General features: G+C 43.8%; 1 protein-coding gene across 1 annotated transcript in view; it reads left to right on the top strand.

The window, feature by feature from the left end:
• The first annotated feature begins 3112 nt into the window (after positions 1–3112).
• Positions 3113–21225, top strand: part of si:zfos-943e10.1 (GRAM domain-containing protein 2B) — a 110730-nt gene continuing 92617 nt past the window's right edge. Inside the window, exon 1 of the mRNA XM_059991092.1 lies at positions 3113–3263. Within this exon, the coding sequence (XP_059847075.1) occupies positions 3238–3263 (26 nt within the window). The 5' untranslated portion in view covers positions 3113–3237. The remainder of the gene's footprint in view (positions 3264–21225) is intronic.

Here is a 21225-nt window from a genome sequence, read left to right as displayed (position 1 = left end):
GCAAGTCTGCTCTGATACTTCACCATTGCCTGATCCATTTTCCCTCTCAGCGCCAATCTCCTGCCTTCTCCCCTTATCCCTTCACACCCTGACTAATCAAGAACCTATCAACCTCTACCTTAAAATACACAATGACTTGGCCTTCACAGCTGCCTGTGGCAACAAATTCCACAGATCCACCACTCTCTGGCTAAAGAAATTCCTCCTCATCTCTGTTCTCAAAGGATGCCCCTCTATTCCGAGGCTGTGCCCTCTGGTCACAGGAAACATCTTCTCCACATCCACCGTATCGAGGCCTTTCATAGAAACATAAAAAACCTACAACTCAATACAGGCCCTTTGGCCCACAAAGCTGTGCTGAACATGTCCCTACCTTAGAACTACCTCGGCTTTACCCATAGCCCTTTATTTTTCTAAGCTCTATGTAGCCATCCAGGAGTCTCTTAAAAGACCCTAGCGTTTCCAGTTCCACCACCACCATTGCTGGCAGCTCATTCCATGCACCCACCACTCTCTGCATAAAAAAACTTACCTCTGACATCTCCTCTGTATCTATTTTCAAGCACCTTAAAACTGTGCCCTCTCGTGTTAGCCATTTCAGCCCTGGGGAAAAGCCTCTGACTATCCACACGATCAATGCCTCTCATTATCTTGTACACCTCTATCAGGTCACCTCTCATTCTCCGTCGCTCCAAGGAGAAAAGGCCGAGTTCACTCAACCTACTCTCTTGGGGCATGCTCCTCGATCCAGGCAACATCCTTGTAAATCTCCTCTGCACCTTTTCTATGGTTTCTTTCTAAATTCCGATCATTACCTGATTCAACATTCAGTAGGTTTCAGAGAGGTCACCCCTCGTTCTTCTGAATTCCAGTGACAAGCCTTTCGATCCCGGAGTCATTTTAGTGAAAGTCGTTTGAACCTCTCCAGTGTCAGCACATCCTTTCTGAGAGAAGGGGCCCAAAACTGCTCACTATACTCCAAATGAGTTCTCACTATTGCTTTATAAAGCCTCAACATTACATCCTTACAGTCTAAGCAGGCAGGAAATGGAGGGATATAGACTGAAGGTGGGTAGATGGGATTAGTTTAGACTGGCATCGGGTTTGGTTCAGATGCTGTGAAGGTTCAGGTGCTGCACTGTTGTAAGTTCTATAAATGCCCCAATCAACTTCAAGAATCTCGGGCACTAAGTTGGGGATGTTATGCTGAAGTTGTACAAGCTATTGTTGTGGCCAAATTTGGAGCATTGCGTGCAGTCCTGGTCACCTGCCTACAGGTAGGACGTCAATAAGCCTGAAAGAGTGCAGACAAAATTTAAAAGGAAGTTGTTGGGACACGAGTACTTGTACTATAGGGAAAGGTCGAATAGGTTAGGAGCGCAGGAAACATGTTTTCATTTTTTGCTGCCATGTTTAATTACATTAAGAGCTTGGGAGGCTTAGTATGTTGATATAATTTTATAGCTTTTACTTGTATATACTGTTTACCAACAACGCAATCCCAATGTCTCTGTACTAACACTGTTGTTATGCTTATGTATTTGAAAATTAATAAAAAGATTTAAAAAGAAAAAGAAAAGGAGTGCAGGAAAATGGGTGGGGGGGGGGAGACCTTATAGAGGTATACAAAATGATGAGGGGTGTAGATTGGGTGAATGCATTCAGATTTCACCCTAGAACTGGTGGTGGAAGGTAAAATATTTGAGGGGTATCTGAGGGGGGAACTTTTCCAGTCGGAGGGATGAGCAAGAGAGGAAGGAGCTGCCGGCAGAAGTATTAGTCGTGCGTTCAATTGTAACGATTAGGAGAAGTTTGGATAGATACATCGATGGGAGGGATACGGCCCACGTTCAGGTAAATGGGACTAGGCAGAAGATTGGGTTGGCATGGACTAGACAGGCCAAAAGGTCTGTTAACGCACTGACTGTAAGAAGGTGCTGAACAGAAACAGTCTCCGGCCCCTCGTGCTCATCGTCCAGTCTACACAAAGTCCATTTGGTCAGTGGCTTCCTACCAAGTTGAGGGAGATAAAAATCACATTTGCCCTTTCCAAGCACTTGGCATGGAATCACGGAGAAACAGACAGACGATGATTTGGTGGAGTCAAAGATTCAGAATTAACGAGAGTGAATTATGAGCGTGCAGTGGTTTGTGTCTATGACAATACTTCAGCCCAGGGCACAAGTAATTGCAAGGTCAAGTTCAAAAGTTCAAGCTAAATTTATTATCGAAGTATATACCTGTATACAAACAATCCTGCCGGCATTCACAGTAGATACAAAGAAACACTGTGGAATCAATGAAAAACCACACACAAAGCCAAACAACAAATGTCCAAAAGACAGATTGTACAAATATAAAATGAAAAACAAATTAAATTAATTAACTGAAATCGAAAACATGAATGAGTGGGTCTGTAGGTTGTGGAATCAGTTCAGAGTTGAGGTGAGTGAAGTTATTCACGTTGGTTCAGGAGCCTGATGGCTGAAGGATAATAACTGTTGCTGAACCTGATGCTGTGGGACCTGAGGCTCCGGGACCTCCTTCCTGATGGCGGCAAAGGGAAGATATTTTTAACGGCTCGATGGGAAGAGCCCATTAGAAAGGACATTTTCGGGGGGAAGGGGCAGGAAAAGTAGATCCCACGTGGGTTGCATCCCACTATAGGTTGAAGTTCGCCATTGACCACCGAAGCGAAAAACATGCATTAAAGTCAGCAAGTGGAACCCCAAATCCTGGTAAAACTACAAACATTGAACGCAGGTCCTTAACTTGTAACTTCAAAAAAAAAGATAAATATTGCCGATGGCGAAAATCTGAAATAAAAAACTAAGTGTTTGGAATCAGCAAAACTTGGGGTTTTCACCTTGGTGATTGACCCCCTTTTAGATGCTGCCCGACCTACTGGGTATGTGAAATGTCACCCCAGCTTCAGTGTTTTGTCACAGACGCCCAATAGAATATTTGCAGTATCTTCTGCTTTAGTTAAAATTTCCGGCAGAGAACATCAAACGACTTAATGGCCCGGAGTTTCAGCGCTGGTGCCGTTATAAAGTTTTCCTATCCAATCCCGCACTGGGTTTGAAGTGTATTATGATTTCCGCTTCACTCATTGGCCAAACTTAGCGAAACTTCCCCTCCACATTAAACCACAAGCGAGCAGCTGTTGTGAAGTGAAGAGACCGGGAATTGAGGACAGTCACAGCCGCTTGCCCAGGAAGGAATAGCGAAGTTAACATGAAACGTTACTTCATGTACCGGAGGTAAGAGTTTGGTTTCTTGGCTTTCACGTTTCTTATTTTAGAGTAAAATTTGCCAGTGACACCGTGATGCAGCGGCACGTGTGTCTGCCGGCTCGGAAGTTGTAATTTAGTTTCTAAAGTCACCGGGCAAAGGACTTGGAGAATCCGTCAGCAATGAACGGGGTTGAATAATTCACCGAAAGCGTGTGAGTTGTACGGTTTGTTCTACCTGTATTGTGAATTCGTTCAGGGCCACAACGGAGCGCTATCAACTAGGCAGAAATTGCGCTTTGTAAATATTTTTCCTCCAACAAGAATGGAAAGTGTTGAGGGAAAGTCTCCCACGTGAAACTGCTAGTCCTTAAAACAGAATCCACACAGCGTAAAGACGGGAAAGTCTGCAGATGTTGGAAATCGGAGGATGAAGGACAGGCAGTGTCCGTGGAAATGAATGGATAGTCGTCTTTAGGATTGGCATGTCAGACAGTGTGGGCAGGGGAGACTATGGCTGGGCACTTGAAGGTTCTCTTTCTTCCCCCACCTACCACTGTCTGACCTGCGGAGTATTTACCAGCATGTCTGTTTTATATTTCCAGCATCTGTGGAAATTTCTTTACGCCATAAGAGAGAGGAGCAGAACTACGCCATTCGGCCCATCAGGTCTTGCCTGCATTCTATCATGGGCAATTTATTATCCCCCTCAACCCCCTTCTGCCTTTCCCCTGTAACCTTTGACACTTTTACCAATCAGGAATCAATTAATCTCCATTTTAAATTTACGTAAAAGACTTGCCTTCCACAGCTGTCTGTGATGATGAATTGCACAGATTCACCACCCTCTGGCTAAAGAAATTTCTCCCCATTTCTGTTCTGAAGGAATGCACTTGTATTCTGCGGCTGTGCCCTCTGGTCCGAGATTCCCTCAGGACTGGAAATATCCTCGCCACATCCAGTCAATCTGGGCCTTGCAATATTCAAAGAGATCTCCCCTCATTCTTCTCAACCCCAGCGAGTTCTCCTCGTAATTAATCCTTTCACCTTGGGGAACATCCTTCTCTGGACCTCTGTGATCAAGCTCTATTGAGTCTGAGCCACTGCCTGAGTTCCTTTAGAACTTTTCCCTCTTTTTTTGTTTAATTACTTCTGTGATAATTTATACTGCATCTCCTAAGTACCTTCTGTGTTGCCTGAAGAGAATAAAAAGAAATCGGAACAGTGCCCTGTGGTCCTACTCTAAGCTTGCTACATTCGGTACCTGCCCAAAAGAAACTGCTCGAAACTCGGTTTTGCCATTCCTTTGACTAATTCATGTCATGGTAGCCTAGTGGTTAGCACAACACTTCACAGTTCCAGTGAAAGAATTCAGTTCCCGCCTGTTGCCTGTAAAGACTTTGTAGGTTCTCCCTGTAACCGCGTGGGTTTCCCTCAGGAGGTTCTATTTCCTTCCACAATCCAAAGACTTGCTGGTTGGTAGGTTAATTGGGCATTGTAAATTGTCGTATGGTTAGGCTAGGATTAAATCGGAGTTACTGGGCGGTGTTGTTCGAAGGGCCTGTTACATACTGTATGCCAATAAATAAATAAATCCCCCCCCCACCCCGGAAGATCTTCTCCCTCATGGTTCCTAAATCCTCTGTCCTCTCTTGCAGCATTCCTCTTATAACTTAACATTTCCCAAGACTTCTGAAATTTTTTCTTAGACTTTTAACATCTAGTTATCTCTTATCTTGTGCTTGATGACATCTAGTTATCTAGTTGTGTTTTGCTCTCAACTTTGAAATAACCATATAACATATAACCATATAACAATCACAGCACGGAAACAGGCCATCTCGGCCCTCCTAGTCTGTGCTGAACTCTTAATCTCACCTAGTCCCACCTACCCGCACTCAGCCCATAACCCTCCACTCCTTTCCTGTCCATATACCTATCCAATTTTACCTTAAATGACACAACTGAACTGGCCTCTACTACTTCTACAGGAAGCTCATTCCACACAGCTATCACTCTCTGAGTAAAGAAATACCTTCTCATGTTTCCCTTAAACTTCTGCCCCCTAACTCTCAAATCATGTCCTCTCGTTTGAATCTCCCCTACTCTCAATGGAAACAGCCTATTCACGTCAACTCTATCTATCCCTCTCAAAATTTTAAATACCTCGATCAAATCCCCCCTCAACCTTCTACGCTCCAATGAATAGAGACCTAACTTGTTCAACCGTTCTCTGTAACTTAAGTGCTGAAACCCAGGTAACATCCTAGTAAATCATCTCTGCACTCTCTCTAATTTATTGATATCTTTCCTATAATTCGGTGACCAGAACTGCACACAATATTCTAAATTTGGCCTTACCAATGCCTTGTACAATTTTAACATTACATTCCAACTTCTGTACTCAATGCTTTGATTTATAAAGGCCAGCGTTCCAAAAGCCTTCTTCACCACCCCATCTACATGAGACTCCACCTTCAGGGAACTATGCACTGTTATTCCTAGATCTCTCTGTTCCTCTGCATTCCTCAATGCCCTACCTTTTACCCTGTATGTTCTATTTGGATTATTCCTGCCAAAATGTAGAACCTCACACTTCTCAGCATTAAACTCCATCTGCCAACGTTCAGCCCATTCTTCTAACCGGCATAAATCTCCCTGCAAGCTTTGAAAACCCACCTCACTATCCACAACACCTCCTACCTTAGTATCATCGGCATACTTATTAATCCAATTTACCACCCCATCATCCAGATCATTTATGTATATTACAAACAACATTGGACCCAAAACAGATCCCTGAGGCACCCCGCTAGTCACCGGCCTCCATCCCGATAAACAATTATCCACCACTACTCTCTGGCATCTCCCATCTAGCCACTGTTGAATCCATTTTATTACTCCAGCATTAATACCTAACGACTGAACCTTCTTAACTAACCTTCCATGTGGAACTTTGTCAAAGGCTTTGCTGAAGTCCATATCGACTGCATCCACTGCCTTACCCTCGTCAACATTCCTCGTAACTTCTTCAAAAAATTCAATAAGGTTTGTCAAACATGACCTTCCATGCACAAATCCATGTGGGCTACTCCTAATCAGATCCTGTCTATCCAGATAATTATTAATACTATCTCTAAGAATACTTTCCATTAATTTACCCACCACTGATGTCAAACTGACAGGTCTATAATAACCAAAGTTACTTTTTAAAACCTAAATTTTAAACAGAGAAATCTCCATTTCATCAGGATTCTGTTAATGATCCTAATATGTCCTGATTTTTTTCTCTGTGGCAGCAGTACAATGCAAGACTAAAATTAGTATAACCTACAAAAATAAATAAATTGTGTAGAAGAGGTAGTGTTCATGGCTCATTCACAAATCTGATTGTGGAGGGGAAGAAACTGTTCCTAAAATGTTGTGTGTGTATCTTCCGGCTGCTGTACCTCCTCCCCGATTGTATCAGCAACAAGAGGGCATCTTCTGGATGGTCAGTCCTTAAGGATGCTGCTGACGTCTTGAGGCACTGCCTATTGAGGACGTACTCACTGTGGAGGCTTGAGCCCGTGATGGATTTGGCTGAGTCTACAACCCTCTTTTGATCAGAATCGCTTTATTGCCAGTAGGAGAAACATACCAGTGTTGACTCTGATTCATTGCCAAGCATAAAACACAGGACAATGCCATAACAGCGAACGCGATAGCAACCAACAGTTTACAAGACAATAGTGAAAGCAGCTATGAGCAATCAACAATTAGCAGTACAATCACGTGCACAGACGCCAATAATCAAACTTAAGTAATGTGAGCATATGAACAGACTCAGTAATTATCAACAGAACAAGGAGAGCAGGGAAAAACCATTTAACGGATGTTGTGCAGGGATAACTAGGGTGTTACACCTGAGTTTTGTTGAGAAACTGGATAGCTACAGGAAAGAAACTTCAGAGATGACGTGGCCTGATGGTGATGGATTTGTAGTGTCTCCCTGATGGCAACTTGGTGAATAGGTGACTGCTAGTCAGGAATATTTTTTCCAGCTCTTTTCTTCGCTCTGGTAAAGAACAGTTTTTTCATGTCAGTAAATCTCCACTGACCACTTGCTGCAACTTGGACTTGGAAAGGGAGGAGGTGGTGGAAAGCCAAACGGTGATAGAGCTGGTCACAACACTCAATGTTGGCTGAGTGAAAATCAATTATTGAGATGTTAAGTTTCCTAAGCTGACGTAGGAAGAACAGTCTCTACTGGGCCTTCCTAGTGATGAGAATCATGTGCTTGTCCCACTTCAATGTATTGGTAATGGTAGTCCCCAGGAATTTGAATGATTCAACCACTGGCCTGACCATTAATTTCCGAGCACGGGCAGGTAGGGGGTTGTCAGTGGAAGTCAGTCCTTGTTTACGCTGTCTTGATAGCATTAAGTTCCAAGTTGTTACAAGCACACCACGTTACAAGATGGTCTACCTCTCTTTGATAGCAGGTCAAATTATTATTAAAGATGAGACCAAATGCAGGCATGTCACCCGCAAACTTTAGGATTTTAATGGACTTGTCTGTGGAGGTACAGTCAGTTGTATAAAGTGAGAACAGGAGGGGTGAAAGAACACAGCCCTGGGGAGAGCCTGTATTTACAGACATTGGATTGGACAAGTAGGAGCCCAGGATTTCATACAATTTCCTTCCAGTCAGGAAATACAAAATCCACTGACAGATACTGTAGGGTACAACCTGCTGGATTAGCTTGCTTTGGACAAGTCTGGGACAATACTGTTGAAGGCAGAGCTAAAATCAACAGATAAGATGCACACATACTGTCGGTGTTGGGGAGTCCAAACGTTGAGGCACAAGTTAACTGCATCTTCCACTGAGTGATTTGCTCTATAAGCAAACTAGCGGATCAAGAATAGGATCAGAAATGGACTTAAGATAGGATAAGCCTCAGACGTTCAAAGGTTTTCATAACTACTGAAGTTAGAATGACTGCCCTATAATCATGAAGTCCTGTGATCTTGTCTTTCTTGGGAAATGGAACGATTGCAGAAACTTTAAAGCTGTCTGGAACCGTACCTTATCCTGCATATTGGAGCCTCTGTACTAAGTGGCAATATAACTTGTCAGAGTGATCACCACAGTATGTCTGTAGTAATTTCCAAAAGTCTTTAGTAATCTACCAACCACCTCAAACTCCCAATGAAGTAGGGCTGCTGGCATAGCTTCTTGGTGATTGCCTTGATGTGTTTGGACCATGATAGATTCTCTGAGATATTGACGTTCACGAGCTTAAAGTTGCTCACCCTTTCCATCTGTAACCCCTCAGCAGGAACAGGTGTGTGTTCTTCCTTCTTCCCCTTCCTGAAGTCCACAGTCAGCTCCTTGGTTTTGCTGATGTTGAGTTTGAGGTTGTCGTTGTGACACCACGCAGTCACATTATCTGTCTCACTCCTGTACTCTGCCCCATTGCCATGTGAGGTCCTTCCAGCAACTGTGGTGTCATTGGTGAATTTCTAGGTGGTAATTGAACAGTGCCGAGCCACACAGTTGTGAGGGTAGAGGGTAGAGCAGTCCTTTGGGTGTCATCCTGGGAATGAGCAAGAATTTTACCAATAATATCTAGAGTAGGGTTCCCAGCCTTCTTTATGCTCTACCATCAACAGAGGGGTCCGTGGACCACAGGTTAGGAACCCCTGATTCTAGAATAACGTAATGAGAAAAGATACAAGTAGAATAAGGTGTGTAATATTTTTCTTTTTTATGCTAATTATTTGAGAATAAATCCATAGCTAGGTCCAACGTAGCTCTGTTGTAGCAGGAGAGGTTGTTTCCTGTTGTGGGGTGTCTGGAACTGAAGGACACAGCCTCAGAGTAGAGGGGCATCTCTTTGGGGGCAGGGATGTAGAGTGGAGGGTGGTGGATCTGTGGAGTTTGTTGCTGTGGACTGCTGTGGTCATTGGGTGTATTTGAAACAGAGTCTGATGGGTTTTCGATTAGTAAGGGGATTAAGGCAGGAGAATGGGGTTAAGAGGAATAATAAATCCCGTGAGGAAATGGTGGAGCAGACCCAAAAGGCTGAATTGCCTAATTGCCCTCATGTGGTCTTGTAATCAAATGCCCTCTTAGGCAAGATCTGAAATGTTGACTTGTACATTTATGGTATTGTGCTGTGTCTGTCCAGAGTTACTTCTGCCTATTGACTCCCTCTGGTGGACATCCTCCTTCTCTTTCTCCAATGGTCCACTCTCTTCTCCAATCAGATTCCTCCTTCAACCCTTCACTTCGCCCGCTTATCACCTCTCAGTTTCTCATTTCATCCCCCACCCCCCCCCCCCCCCCCATCCACCTACCTTCCCTCTCACCTGGCCTTGCCTATCACCTTCCAGCATGTTCTCTACTTTCCCCTCCCCCCCCCACTTCTGTATGTGTGTTATTCAGTGTGGCTCTTATGAAATTTCATTGAGTTGTTTTGCAACAGTAGGCACACCCTTCCTAAATACTTGCATTTCATATGATGTCATTGCTAAATTGGAATGAAATGAGAACATTCCCCTTTTTGGCTAAAGCAATCCACAACCATTGTTTCATCATTGACGATTGGTCAGGAGTTGAAGCCTGTGAGCAGATCCACCATGATCTAATTGAATGTCAGATCAAGTCTGGGGGGACATTTGACCAAGCTACGAATTCCTTATGTTCTCATTGGTGGCAATAGCAGGTTTCAACTCCTCATGACCGTGACGAGGAGCTTCATGATGACACAAAGCAAATTTATTATCAAAGTAGTAGTAGAGCACTCACTTGAGTTCTCCTATTGGTGGGACTTTAGGTAGCTGTAGAGTCCGATCTGGCATTCATGTATTCTGGACGGGTGGATTCCCTTACTGGAGACTTTGCTAGGTGTGATTTTGCTTAACGTGGGGAGGCTGATGCACGGGCATCCACCTCACAGTCCTGGACAGATTGGGGTCAGGGTCCAGTGGCTGGGGACCCTTCACCGCCGTTGTGATGTGTCGTCATTATCATCTTCAGCCAGCTCCACCGTTGAGTTCTCGGTTGGATCGCTCTTTGCCTGGACCCTCCCCCTTGACCTTACCGCCAATGGGTGGCCCCACCAGGAGCTAAGCTCCAGCTCTCAGGAACTCTCAAAACTCTCTACCACGACAAGGTGACGATCCTCGGAGAAGATTACCTAAGTATGTATATGTTACCTTGAGATTCCTTCTGTTTATTTACTTAGAGATTCTGCGTGGGACAGGCCTTTCCAAACCAAAGAGCAACACCTCCCAGCAATCTACATATTTAACCCTAGCCTAATCACAGGACAATTTACAATGACCAATTAACCCTCTAGCTGGGACCTCTTTGGAATGTGCGCGGAAACCGAAGCACCTGGAGAAAACCCGAACGTTCATCGAGAGGAATGTACAAACTCCTTAGAGGAAAATAACAAATATAATAACATTTATGGAAAAACTATACATAAGTAAAGATTGAAGCACAAATATGCGGGGGGGGGGAACAAAATTGGGGAAAGTTGTCTGGTCTGTTTACCATTTTTAAAAAAAAAACAGCTTTCACAGCAACTTGGGACAAAGTGCATTCATATGGGTGTTTGATATTTTATTTCAGAATCACTTTATTGCCAGTATGTGAAACATGCCAAAATTGATTGCGGTTTGGTCCCTGCATAAAACACAGGACAATACCAGAACAGAGAACATAATAGCAACCAGTAATTTACAAGACAATAGTGCCTACAGCCAGGAGCAGTCAACAATTAGCAGAACGGTCACATAATGAAATGTCTATAATCAAATTTAAATAAATGTGACTGTATGAACAGACTCAATAACTATTAACAGAACAAGGAGAGCAGGAAAGACCATTTAACGGATGTTGTGCAGGGACGGGTAGGGTACTACTCCTGAGTGAGTTTTGTTGAGAAGCTGGATAACCATAGGAAAGAAGCTTTGCAGATGATGTGTAGTCCTGAAGGTGATGGTCTTGTAGTGTCTCCCTGATGGTAATTTGGTGAATGGGTGATTGCTAGGGTGGGGGAGTCGGCAGTGATTTCCTTTTCAGATGTTTTTTTTTGCTCTGGTGATGAACTATTCTTTTAACGTCCAGTATAATGTAGCTTTTAGTGCCATACATTACAGTGCCAGCTGTAAAATTGTTCAGAGTTCGAATTTCTCTGCTGTCAAGGAGTTTTTATGTTCTTCCACTGGCCACGTGGGTCCAAAGACGTACAGTTAGTTAGTGGGGTAGTGTGGGTTTAGTACTTTTTTTTAAAGGATTATATGGGTCGGCACAACATGGAGGGCTGAAGGGCCTGTACTGTGCTGTAGTGTTCTGTGGTTCTAAGGTGGGAGATTGGGGTTGAGAGGGAAAATGGAACAGCCATGGTGGAGTAGACTGGCTGGACCAAGTGGCCTAGTTCTGCTCCTGTGTCTTGTGGTGTGCTCGTGGAGGGGTATGGATCCTGTGCACACAGATGGGATTAGTTTAGATTGACATTGTAGATGGTACTGACTTGGTGGGCTGAAAGATGTTACATGTCAACGTTCCAGTGGAGGGATGCTTGTATCACGTTATAGTGGATTCTGGTTAACTGGGACATACTGGAACCAGTACAGTTTGCCCAATTAAATGGCTACCCCAATTATCCAAAGGAAATGGTTAAACGAAATAAGACAAACTACTGTTTAATTGGGTAATGATATACAAACGTATATTTGAATAAAATGCAGAACAAATTAGAACACTACCAATACTACTACAGTACTGTAAAACTGAGTATTTGTTCCCAGTAGTTACTGGCGAATGAATTCATCCAGTGTATGCTGCCGTATTTTTCTGACTGACTGTAAATGAACAATATCACCACAGACATCTAGAATAGATAATGTATTGTCTTCATTGTCTTTCTGCATGAAGTAGCACCAAAAATCACTGCTTTCTAATTTGGTGTCTGTCAGCCCAAATGAATAACCTAACACAAGGATATGTAACTGGCACTGTTTTAAAAACTGTTTGCTCTAAGCATGGTGTGGTGTTTAATGACTACTCAAGGGGTTTCTTTACCCTGGGGAGGAGGGTGTTGCACCGGGCAGTAGATTCCTGATACCCCATCTGCCTGCCCTTTCTGTGGATGGAGAAGTCAGTGTACCATGTCTATATGGATTGCAAGAGTTTGAAGCCCGTCTTTTAGTATCAGAAGGGGCTGCTCCTCAAGTTTTGGCTGTGCTTCAGCTCATGCTCCTGGTTTATGGGCACCCAGTACGCGTTGGCGGGCAGGGGTGTGTGGAGATGTCCTGGAATGCTTGCTCTTGGGCCATTCACAGGTCTAGCCAGTGGGCGATCAAGCGCTCTGCCCCTCCACTGGGTTTACATTGGTGCCAGGGTGTCTTTGGACAGGGAGCATGCAATCATTATGGGTCAGTGAGGGATTTCTGGGAACTGTGGGCCCCTAGGGAATTGTGTATATTATAGATGACTGAAAATTGTGTTTTAATTTGAATTCACTAATCCCTTAGTCTCCAACCTTTGTATGTCTTTTATAAATATGCATAAGTAAAAATGGCCACACAAGTGCATGCGGCTGACGCTAGTTTGAAACTGGCAATGATCTCCTGTCTCAATTAAGCAGGGTTTTTCGTTCATTCGTGATGTGATGCGTCGTATGGCGTGGGTGATCAAGGTCTTTCCATGACCATGATTGTCCTCGATAAATTTTTCTACAGAAGTGCTTTGCCATTGCTGCCTTCTGAACAGTGTGTTTACAAGACGGGCGACTCCAGCCATTGTCAATACTCTTTAGCAGTTGTCTGCCTGGCGTCAGTGGTCACACAACCAGGACTTGTGATGGGCGCCAGCTGCTCGTATGGCCATCCGCCACCTCCCGTGGCTTCACATGGCCCTGATCAGATGAGGGTGCGGGGGCTTAACAGGTGTTACACCTTGCCCGAGGCTAGCGGAGGGAAGGAGTGCCTTTAACTTCCTGTGGTAGAAGCGTATCTCCACCCCACCACCCAAATTAAGTGGCATAGCATTCCAAATAAATGACAAGAATCCTGCCTGTTTTCTCGACTCAGTTTGTTTAGAGTTGTCCCAAATAAATGGCTGCCCCAATAACCAGAATACACTGTATTGTAAAAGGTGGTCAGGGGTTGTGACAAGCACACCTTTCTATTAATACTAGATACATTAAGGGTTGGTTTTGAATGTGGAGTTTTTTTACCTTGAAGAGGGTGATTGGAGTCTCCAATACACTGTGAGGAGGAGGAGGGGTCTCACAGCATTTCAGAAGATTCTGGACTAGAACTGACAAGGATAGGAGGTTGTGTAATACCCACATAAAATGCTGAAGGAGTTCAGCAGGTCAAGCAGCTTCCATAGAAAGGAAAGATTTGGCATTTTGGGCCCAGACCCCTCATCGTGAAGGTGGGAGAAGCCAGAGTTGGGATGGGGGGTGAAAGGGAAGGACTACGGGCTGGAAGGTGTTATGTGAAGGGGGAAGGGAGGGGGTTGAAGTGAGAAGCTGGGGGGGGGGGTGATAGGTGGAAGTGGTAAAGGCCTTGAAGCAATCAGATAGGAGTGGACGGTGGATTGTGGGACAAAGGAAGAGAGGACGGGCATCGGGAGGGGGGAGGTGAAGCGAAGGGGGAAGGTTATGGACTAAATGCAGGCAAACAGGTTTAGTGTGGATGTGTGCAGAGGCAGCAGTGAGCCTCCGTGCTGTGTGACAATCATTAATTTATCACTCATCTCAAGGCTGAAATTTTGGTAATTAGCTGCTAACCTTGACCTTGTTCATTTACAAACTATCAAGGCTGAAAGTTTCCTATCAACGTGTCCTGTGAGAGTGGATGTGTACAGCTTTTAGGGTACATCATAAATAGTTGATGACACACCCTTTGATAAGACAAGATATTGCGTGCCAAGAATATTAGATTAGAGAGCCTGTGTGTTTTCTCTTTGGTAGTTGGGATCAGTTCAATAAATTTTAATCAGAATCGAGTTTAATATCACTGGCATATGTTGTGAAATACGTTGCTTGCAGCATTGCATTGTAATACATAATAAAATGCTATAAATTGCAATAAGAAGTCAAATAGCCTCACATTCTACACAATTGGGAAAGCTCAGCAACACTTTTTTCCGAAGACAGCTGGGCTATGCACATCCCTACTCGCGTCATTCGACTGATGAGCAGTCAAGAGCATCCTAACATCGTGGAGGATCCCCCCATATTCATGGACTGTTTGTCACGCCATGTAGCACCCACGCCAGGACACCAAACTCCCCAAATAACAGTTACTTTTCCCCCAAGCAGTAAGCCTGATTAACACCTTCACCTACTAATCCACCTCTTCATGCCCCCAACCACCATTTCCTGTCAGTCACCCTTTGTACAGACACTCCTGTGCCTTGCATCACTTTATGGACATACAATCAACGTATGTATATAAGCACTAATATATTTGTATTTATCGTGTTTTCATTATTATTATTGAGTTTTTTTTATGCTGCATCGATCTGAAGTAACAATCATTTCGTTCTCCTTTGCTCCTGTGTACTGGAAATGACATTAAATAATCTTGAAATATATTTTTAAAAATTAAATGAGTAGTGCAAAAAGAACAAAAATAAGAAAACAAAAATTGAAGTATTGTATGTGGGCTCATTGTCCAATTTGAAATCAGTTGTCAGAGGGCAAGAAGCTATTCCTAAAACATTGAGTGTGTGTCTTAAGGCTCCTGTACCTCCTTCCCGATGGTAGCAATGAGAAAAGGGTAGGTAATGGGTGATGGGGGTCCTTAATGATGGAATAATTGGAAGGTTCTTTTGAAACTTATTTTGGTGTAATGTGTAAAGGTTGTATTTGTTCGTTGCCTGACTGTCAGGCATGTGATTTGGCCTTGAGCCGTATTGAACCCATTAGTTGATTTCCGTGTGTCATCCCAAGCATGCACAAGTATTAAACACAAGAGATTCTGCAGATGCTGGAAATCCAGAGTGACACGCACAAGATGCTTTTCTGATGAAGGGTCTCAGCCCGAAATGTCGACTCTTTATTCCTCTCCATAGGTGCTGCCTGACCTGCTGAGTTCCTGCAATAGTTTGTGTGTGTGTGTGTTATTTTGTATACAGAATAATCTTTCTATGCTGTCAATAAGTGACTTCATGTCATTTGTGGCTCATAACCTATTTAGTTGATTGTCTGACATTAGTCAGCAAGAAAAGTGCACCAAGCTTTGAGGAAAAAGAACACGCTGAAGGAAACATTGAAGGATTTGGCAAAACCAGCAGAAGTCACAAAAAATATTATTTTCTTTGAGCTGCAACAACTAAACCAACTAAGTGAGTTGTTGTTAACTATTTGAGGACACACAGGCTCACCCAGATATTGAATTAATTAATATTACTTGATTTGCATTGAGTATAATGTCTGCTGATGTGTATACTGATCAAAATGTCCAGTTACTTTCTGTTAATAGAACAAAGTTTAAAGTAAATTTATCAAAGTACATACAGTATATGTCTCCATATACAACCCTGAGATTTGTTTACTTGTGGGAATTCACAAGAAATGCAAAGAAACACGACAGAATCAATGAAAATCTACACACAGAGACAGACAAGCAACCAATGTGCAAAAGACAAATTGTGCAATACTAAAACGAAAAACAAAGTGATAATCGATTAATAAATAATATCAAGAACAGGAGTTGTAGAGTCCTTGAAAGTGGATTCAAAGGTTGTGGAACCAGTTCAGTGTTGTGCTGAGCAAAGTTATCCACTCTGGTTCATGAACCTGATGGTTGAAGGGTGATGACTGTTCCTGAAACTGGTGGTGCGGGTCCTGTTGCTCCTTTCTGATGGCAGCAGTGAGAAGAGAGCGTGACCCAGATGGTGGATTCTTTGAAGAGACTTGACATTGACATCCGAAATTGCCCTGATTTGTTTTTTCAGCGATGTTTCTGCGTCTGGGGCATAGGCTGCGAACAGCAGGTCGTCAGAATCATCAGTCCCATGGCTTCCGCTTTTACCATGTGATTTCATACGTCTTCTGGGCAAAGTTCCTTCCTGTCCCGGGGACAAGATATTTGGATATCTGTTGTGTATCCTTTGCCCTGGGCTTTTACAGGATGGGATTGCTAGCCACGTGCCCAAGCCTGTTCCTTTTGCAGCCTGGCTTGGGGCTACCCATGGCAGAGGTTGTGCTGATGGTGCATCATCCTAAATGCATGCAACGTCTCATATTATAATGACTTGTGAGAGCAGCTGACTCATGTCTGCCTTGTGCTTTCTGGATCCTTTCCATGAATTACTGATTTCACACAAATCATGGTGTGGTGAACTATGTGCCTGTCTGGACACGCCCCCTGCTGACTGCTCCTGTGGCTCCTCCCACAGGCCCCTGTATAAAGGAGATCTGAGGCCTGACGCTCGGCCTCAGTCTCCAGGACATGGTATGATGGACACTCACTCCTGGTTCCTTCTTCCAGTCAATAAAAGCCGATATCTCGCCTTACATCTCAGTGTGAGTTATTGATGGTGCATCACATGGTCCATCCCTCACGATAGCCAATATTGTTTAATGATTAAAACTGTTTAATGTATCCGACATTGCTTTGATTTTCCCTTTCACGCCAGCATAACAAGGTGGGAAGCTTTGACTCTTCAAACACCGAGCTATGTTCCTTGTTCAGTGGGTTGCTATGCCGACTGCCAAAATGGCATCCCCTTTCTGGTTAACAGTTTGGGTGAATCGGGATCAAGTTTATTATCACTGACGTACATCATGAAATTTATTAGTTTGTGTTGTAAAACATAACAATTACTATAAGTTACAACAAGAAAGATAAAAGAGAATAAAATAGTGAAGCAGTGTTTATTGTCCGTTCAGAAATATGATGGCAGAGAGGAAGAGGCTGTTCCTAAAATATTGAGTGTATGTCTTCAGGCTCCTGTACCTCCTGACGAAGGGTCTCGGCCCGAAACGTTGACTGCTCATTTCAACGGATGCTGCCCGACCTGCTGAGTTCTTCCAGCTTGTTTGTACGTGTTGATTTGACCACAGCATCTGCAGTGTACTTTGTGTTTCCTGTATGGTAGTGATGAAAAGGGGTTCAACTGTAAGGCTTAGAACTCCAAACAAGTGTATGCACTGCCCGAGGACCCTTATCATCTGGGACATGCCTCTCATTACCACCATCAGAGAAGAGGGACAGGAGCCTGAAGCCAGTTAACTTGTTCAGCATTTGTTTGTAATGATGATTTTTTTCCCTAGAAATTTTATAATATATCTGAATTTGAAATGGATCTAGGATTAATTAGACATTCATCGCAGAAGCAGGTTCTTCGTCCCAGCTGGCCCACGCTAAGTTTCCTCTGTGAATGAATCCCATTTGCCTCCTATATTTGGCCCATAAACTTTTCCTACCCACTCACCTGTCCAAGTGCTTTTTAAGTTAGTTTTAAACAGAATCAGAATCTGGTTTAATGTCACTGGCATATATCATGAAATTTGTTCTTTCAGAGCAGCATTACATTGTAATTGTGTGTTTTTTTTTATTATGTATTAGTGTGTGTGTGTGTGTGTGTGTATTTTTTAAACAAGTAGTGCACAAAGTAAGAGGGAAAATTAGTGAGGTCATGTTCATGGGTTCAATGTCCATTCAGGAATCTGATGGCAGAGGGGAAGATGCTGTTCCTGAAACACGGAGTGTGTGCCTCCAGGCTCCTGTATCTCTTGATGGGAGCAATGAGAAGAGGGTATGTCCTGGGTGATGGGGGTACTTAACAATGGGTGTTGCCTTTTTTTTTTGAGGCTTTGGCATTTAGAGATGCTCTCGATGCCGGTGAGGCTAGTGTTGTGCGGTGGCCCCTCGGAAAAAGCTGTAGAAGGTTGTAAATTCAGCCAGCTCCATCATGTCTTCAATGTGAGATGGTGGTTTTTTTTTTGAATGACATGCATTCTCTCTACCCCTTGTGTAATATGAATGAAAACATAAATCCAATTCTATTTTGTGATTTTTACATTTGTGTTCAACAAGAAGTTGTATTTTTTTGATACTGTATTCATAGGTGGTATCTTGTTGATCAGAATACAATGGGTCAGACCCATTAGGATTAACCATGGCTTTTCACTGCTAAACTGGTCAAAAAAATTCCCTTGGGGAAAATGTCACACTTACTAAGATTATGAGGAACACACACTAGACGCTGGAGGAACTCAGCAGGTCAGGCAGCATCCATGGAAAGGGATGGAGAAATCAACATTTGGGGCTGGGATCAGTAAATTCATCATAGTCCTGACGAAGAGTCTTGGCCCAAATCATCGACTGTTTATTCCTTTCCATAGACGCTGTATGACCTGCTGAATTCCTCCAGCATTTTAGTGTGTGTTGATCTGCAAATGTCGGAAATCTGTCGTCTCTTGTGTTTATAAATCATTAATATTGCTGTTGGTATTGTCTGTTTAAGCAACCTTTTCTCCTTTCTAAGGCTACAGATTGTTTCCTTCCATTGTCTTAACAAAACTGTATCAGGGACATTGGTGTTATCATGTTTTAGTTCAGTGTGAAGATCAAGTCATACGTAAGCAGATGCCACACATGAAAACTTCCTGCTGCATCACTTTCCCTTAGTGGGTGACAGTGATGTAAGGGGCAGTTCTGTGGTGACTCCTGCCCAATCCCGTGCATACTTGGCTCGGTTCCCTCTGGCGACTTGTGCGATTTTGTACGTTCTCCAGAATGCATGGTGTGCTAACTTCTACTTTACAGAAAGGACCACTTGACAAGTTAATGGCCAAAGAACATCTTTATCTGGGACGACAAATGATATTTACAATACAGAGGCTTCCAGGTACCTCGTGCGGCATGGGTGGAGGAACGATATGCAATGCACACTGGGAGTAAAACCCTGCTGACCCCGGAATCCACCTCTTGTTACCAACAGCTTCTGATTCGTATTAACTTACTTTTAATAATACTCACGTTACAACACATAGGCTCCCCTCGGCCCCTGTGGTCCCGTCCCACGTTGCACAGACATGCTGTTAGCGGGATCACTGTGCACTTGCTCTCAGTGTACGTAGCCGGCAGGAGAATGTAGGCAGGCATTTGAGAGCGAGGAGAATTGCAAGGAAATAAGTGGGGAAAATGAGACTGATGGGATTGCTGTTGGGTACAGGAGCCTCGGGTCCCCACACCAGTTCACTATATTAGGCTCCTGAGCTAGTGTGGATAAATTCACTCACTTTGACACTGATCAGATTCCACAACCCCTATCCACTCACTTTCAAGGACTCTACAACTCATCTTCTCAATATTATGTAAATGCTGAGTTGCACAATTTGTCATCTTTTGTACATTGGTTGTTTGTTAGTCTTTGTTTACCTGGGGTCGTTTTTCACAAATTCTATTTTATTTTTCCGTAAATGCTTGTGGTGGGATGCACATAGTTTGATAAGTTGAGATGCACTTAGCAGCCTGTGTAATTGAAGCCTACACACATCGCTTCCACCCACTTGCGAGCCAGGCAGCTAAAGTAATGGCAGTGGAGACACGAGTTCAACGTTCAGTTGTCATTCAACCATTCACATGTCCACAACTAAACATTGACCGTAAAAACTGCAATCTGGATAGGTATTAATCTCAGTCATGTAAGATGTCTTCTGATTTATTTTTCTATTATTTAATTCCAGCAGTCTTCCTTTTCCTGTCAGATCGTGTTCTTTTCTCACCCACCTATCACTTCCCCCTCGATTTGCTCTCCCCCTCCTCTTTCTGCTATGGTCCACTCTCCCCTCCTATCAGGTTCTTTCTTACCCAGCCCTTGACCTTTCACACCCACCTGGCTTCACCAATCACCTTTCAGCTACCCAGATATGATGTTTCATGGCCGCCTCTGTTACCATGATGAGGCCACACTCAGTTTGGTGGAGCAGCATCTTGTAATATGCCTGGGTAGCCGCCAGCCTCGTGGCCTGGAGATCAATTTCTTGAACTTCCAGTAATTTCAAGCTGATGCACCATCAATAACTCACTCTGAGACGTAAAGGCGAGATATCGGCTTTTATTGACTGGAAGAAGGAACAAGCAGTGGTTGACCACCATACTACATCCTGGAGACTGAGAGGCCGGGCTCAAGCCTCAATCGCCTTTATACCGGGGTCTGTGGGAGGAGCCACAGGAGCAGTCAGCGGGGAGGCGTGTCCAGACAGGTATATGTAGTTCACCACACAAGCCCCCCCTCCCCTTCATCATTCCTGTTTCCGTCTCACCCCATCTCCATATCTGCTCATCACCTCCCTCTGGTGCTCCTCCTTCCTTTTCTTCCATGGTCTTCTGACCTTTCCTATCAGAATCCCCCCTTTCCAGCCCTTTATCGCTTTCACCAATTGACTTCCCAGCTCCTTACTTCACCCCTCCCCCCTCCCAGTTTCACCTCTCACCTACCACCTTGTACTTCTTCCTCCCCTCCCCCACCTTCTTAATCTGACCTCCACTTTCTCTCCCATCCTGATGAGGTGTTTTGCCTGAATCGTTGACTGTTTACTCTTTTCCATAGATGCTGCCTGGTCTGCTGAGTTCCTCCAGCACAGTGTGTGTTTTGCTTTGGATTTCCAGCATCTGCAGATTTTTCTCCTGTTTGTATGGTGACTACACTGGATTCCTGGCAGTCAATGACACTGGTCTTGAAGTGTGGTCATTGTACTGTAGGAAAGATAGGCTGACCACTTGCCAGTTTCCTTTAAGTAACACTATAATCGTCAGAGCTGATGCACTTTCGGTTGACAGATAAAAATAGTAAAGATCGGGTCACTCGCACTCTTCAAAATTAGCTGCAAAGTAAGTTTTCACCAACCTGAGAGAAGGGTTTTGAATTCTGCCTAACATCTTATTTGAAAAGCCTCACTGAAGGGTAATGTAGGAGTGCTCGGATACAACAGCACCTCCTGACTGGCGGCATCATGTTACA

The sequence above is a fragment of the Hypanus sabinus genome, chromosome 16, assembly GCF_030144855.1.
Source record: "Hypanus sabinus isolate sHypSab1 chromosome 16, sHypSab1.hap1, whole genome shotgun sequence".
NCBI classification, from domain to species: Eukaryota; Metazoa; Chordata; class Chondrichthyes; order Myliobatiformes; family Dasyatidae; genus Hypanus; species Hypanus sabinus.
The sequence above is the reverse complement of the archived record's forward strand: the minus strand, read 5'-3'. Positions and strand labels throughout refer to the sequence as shown.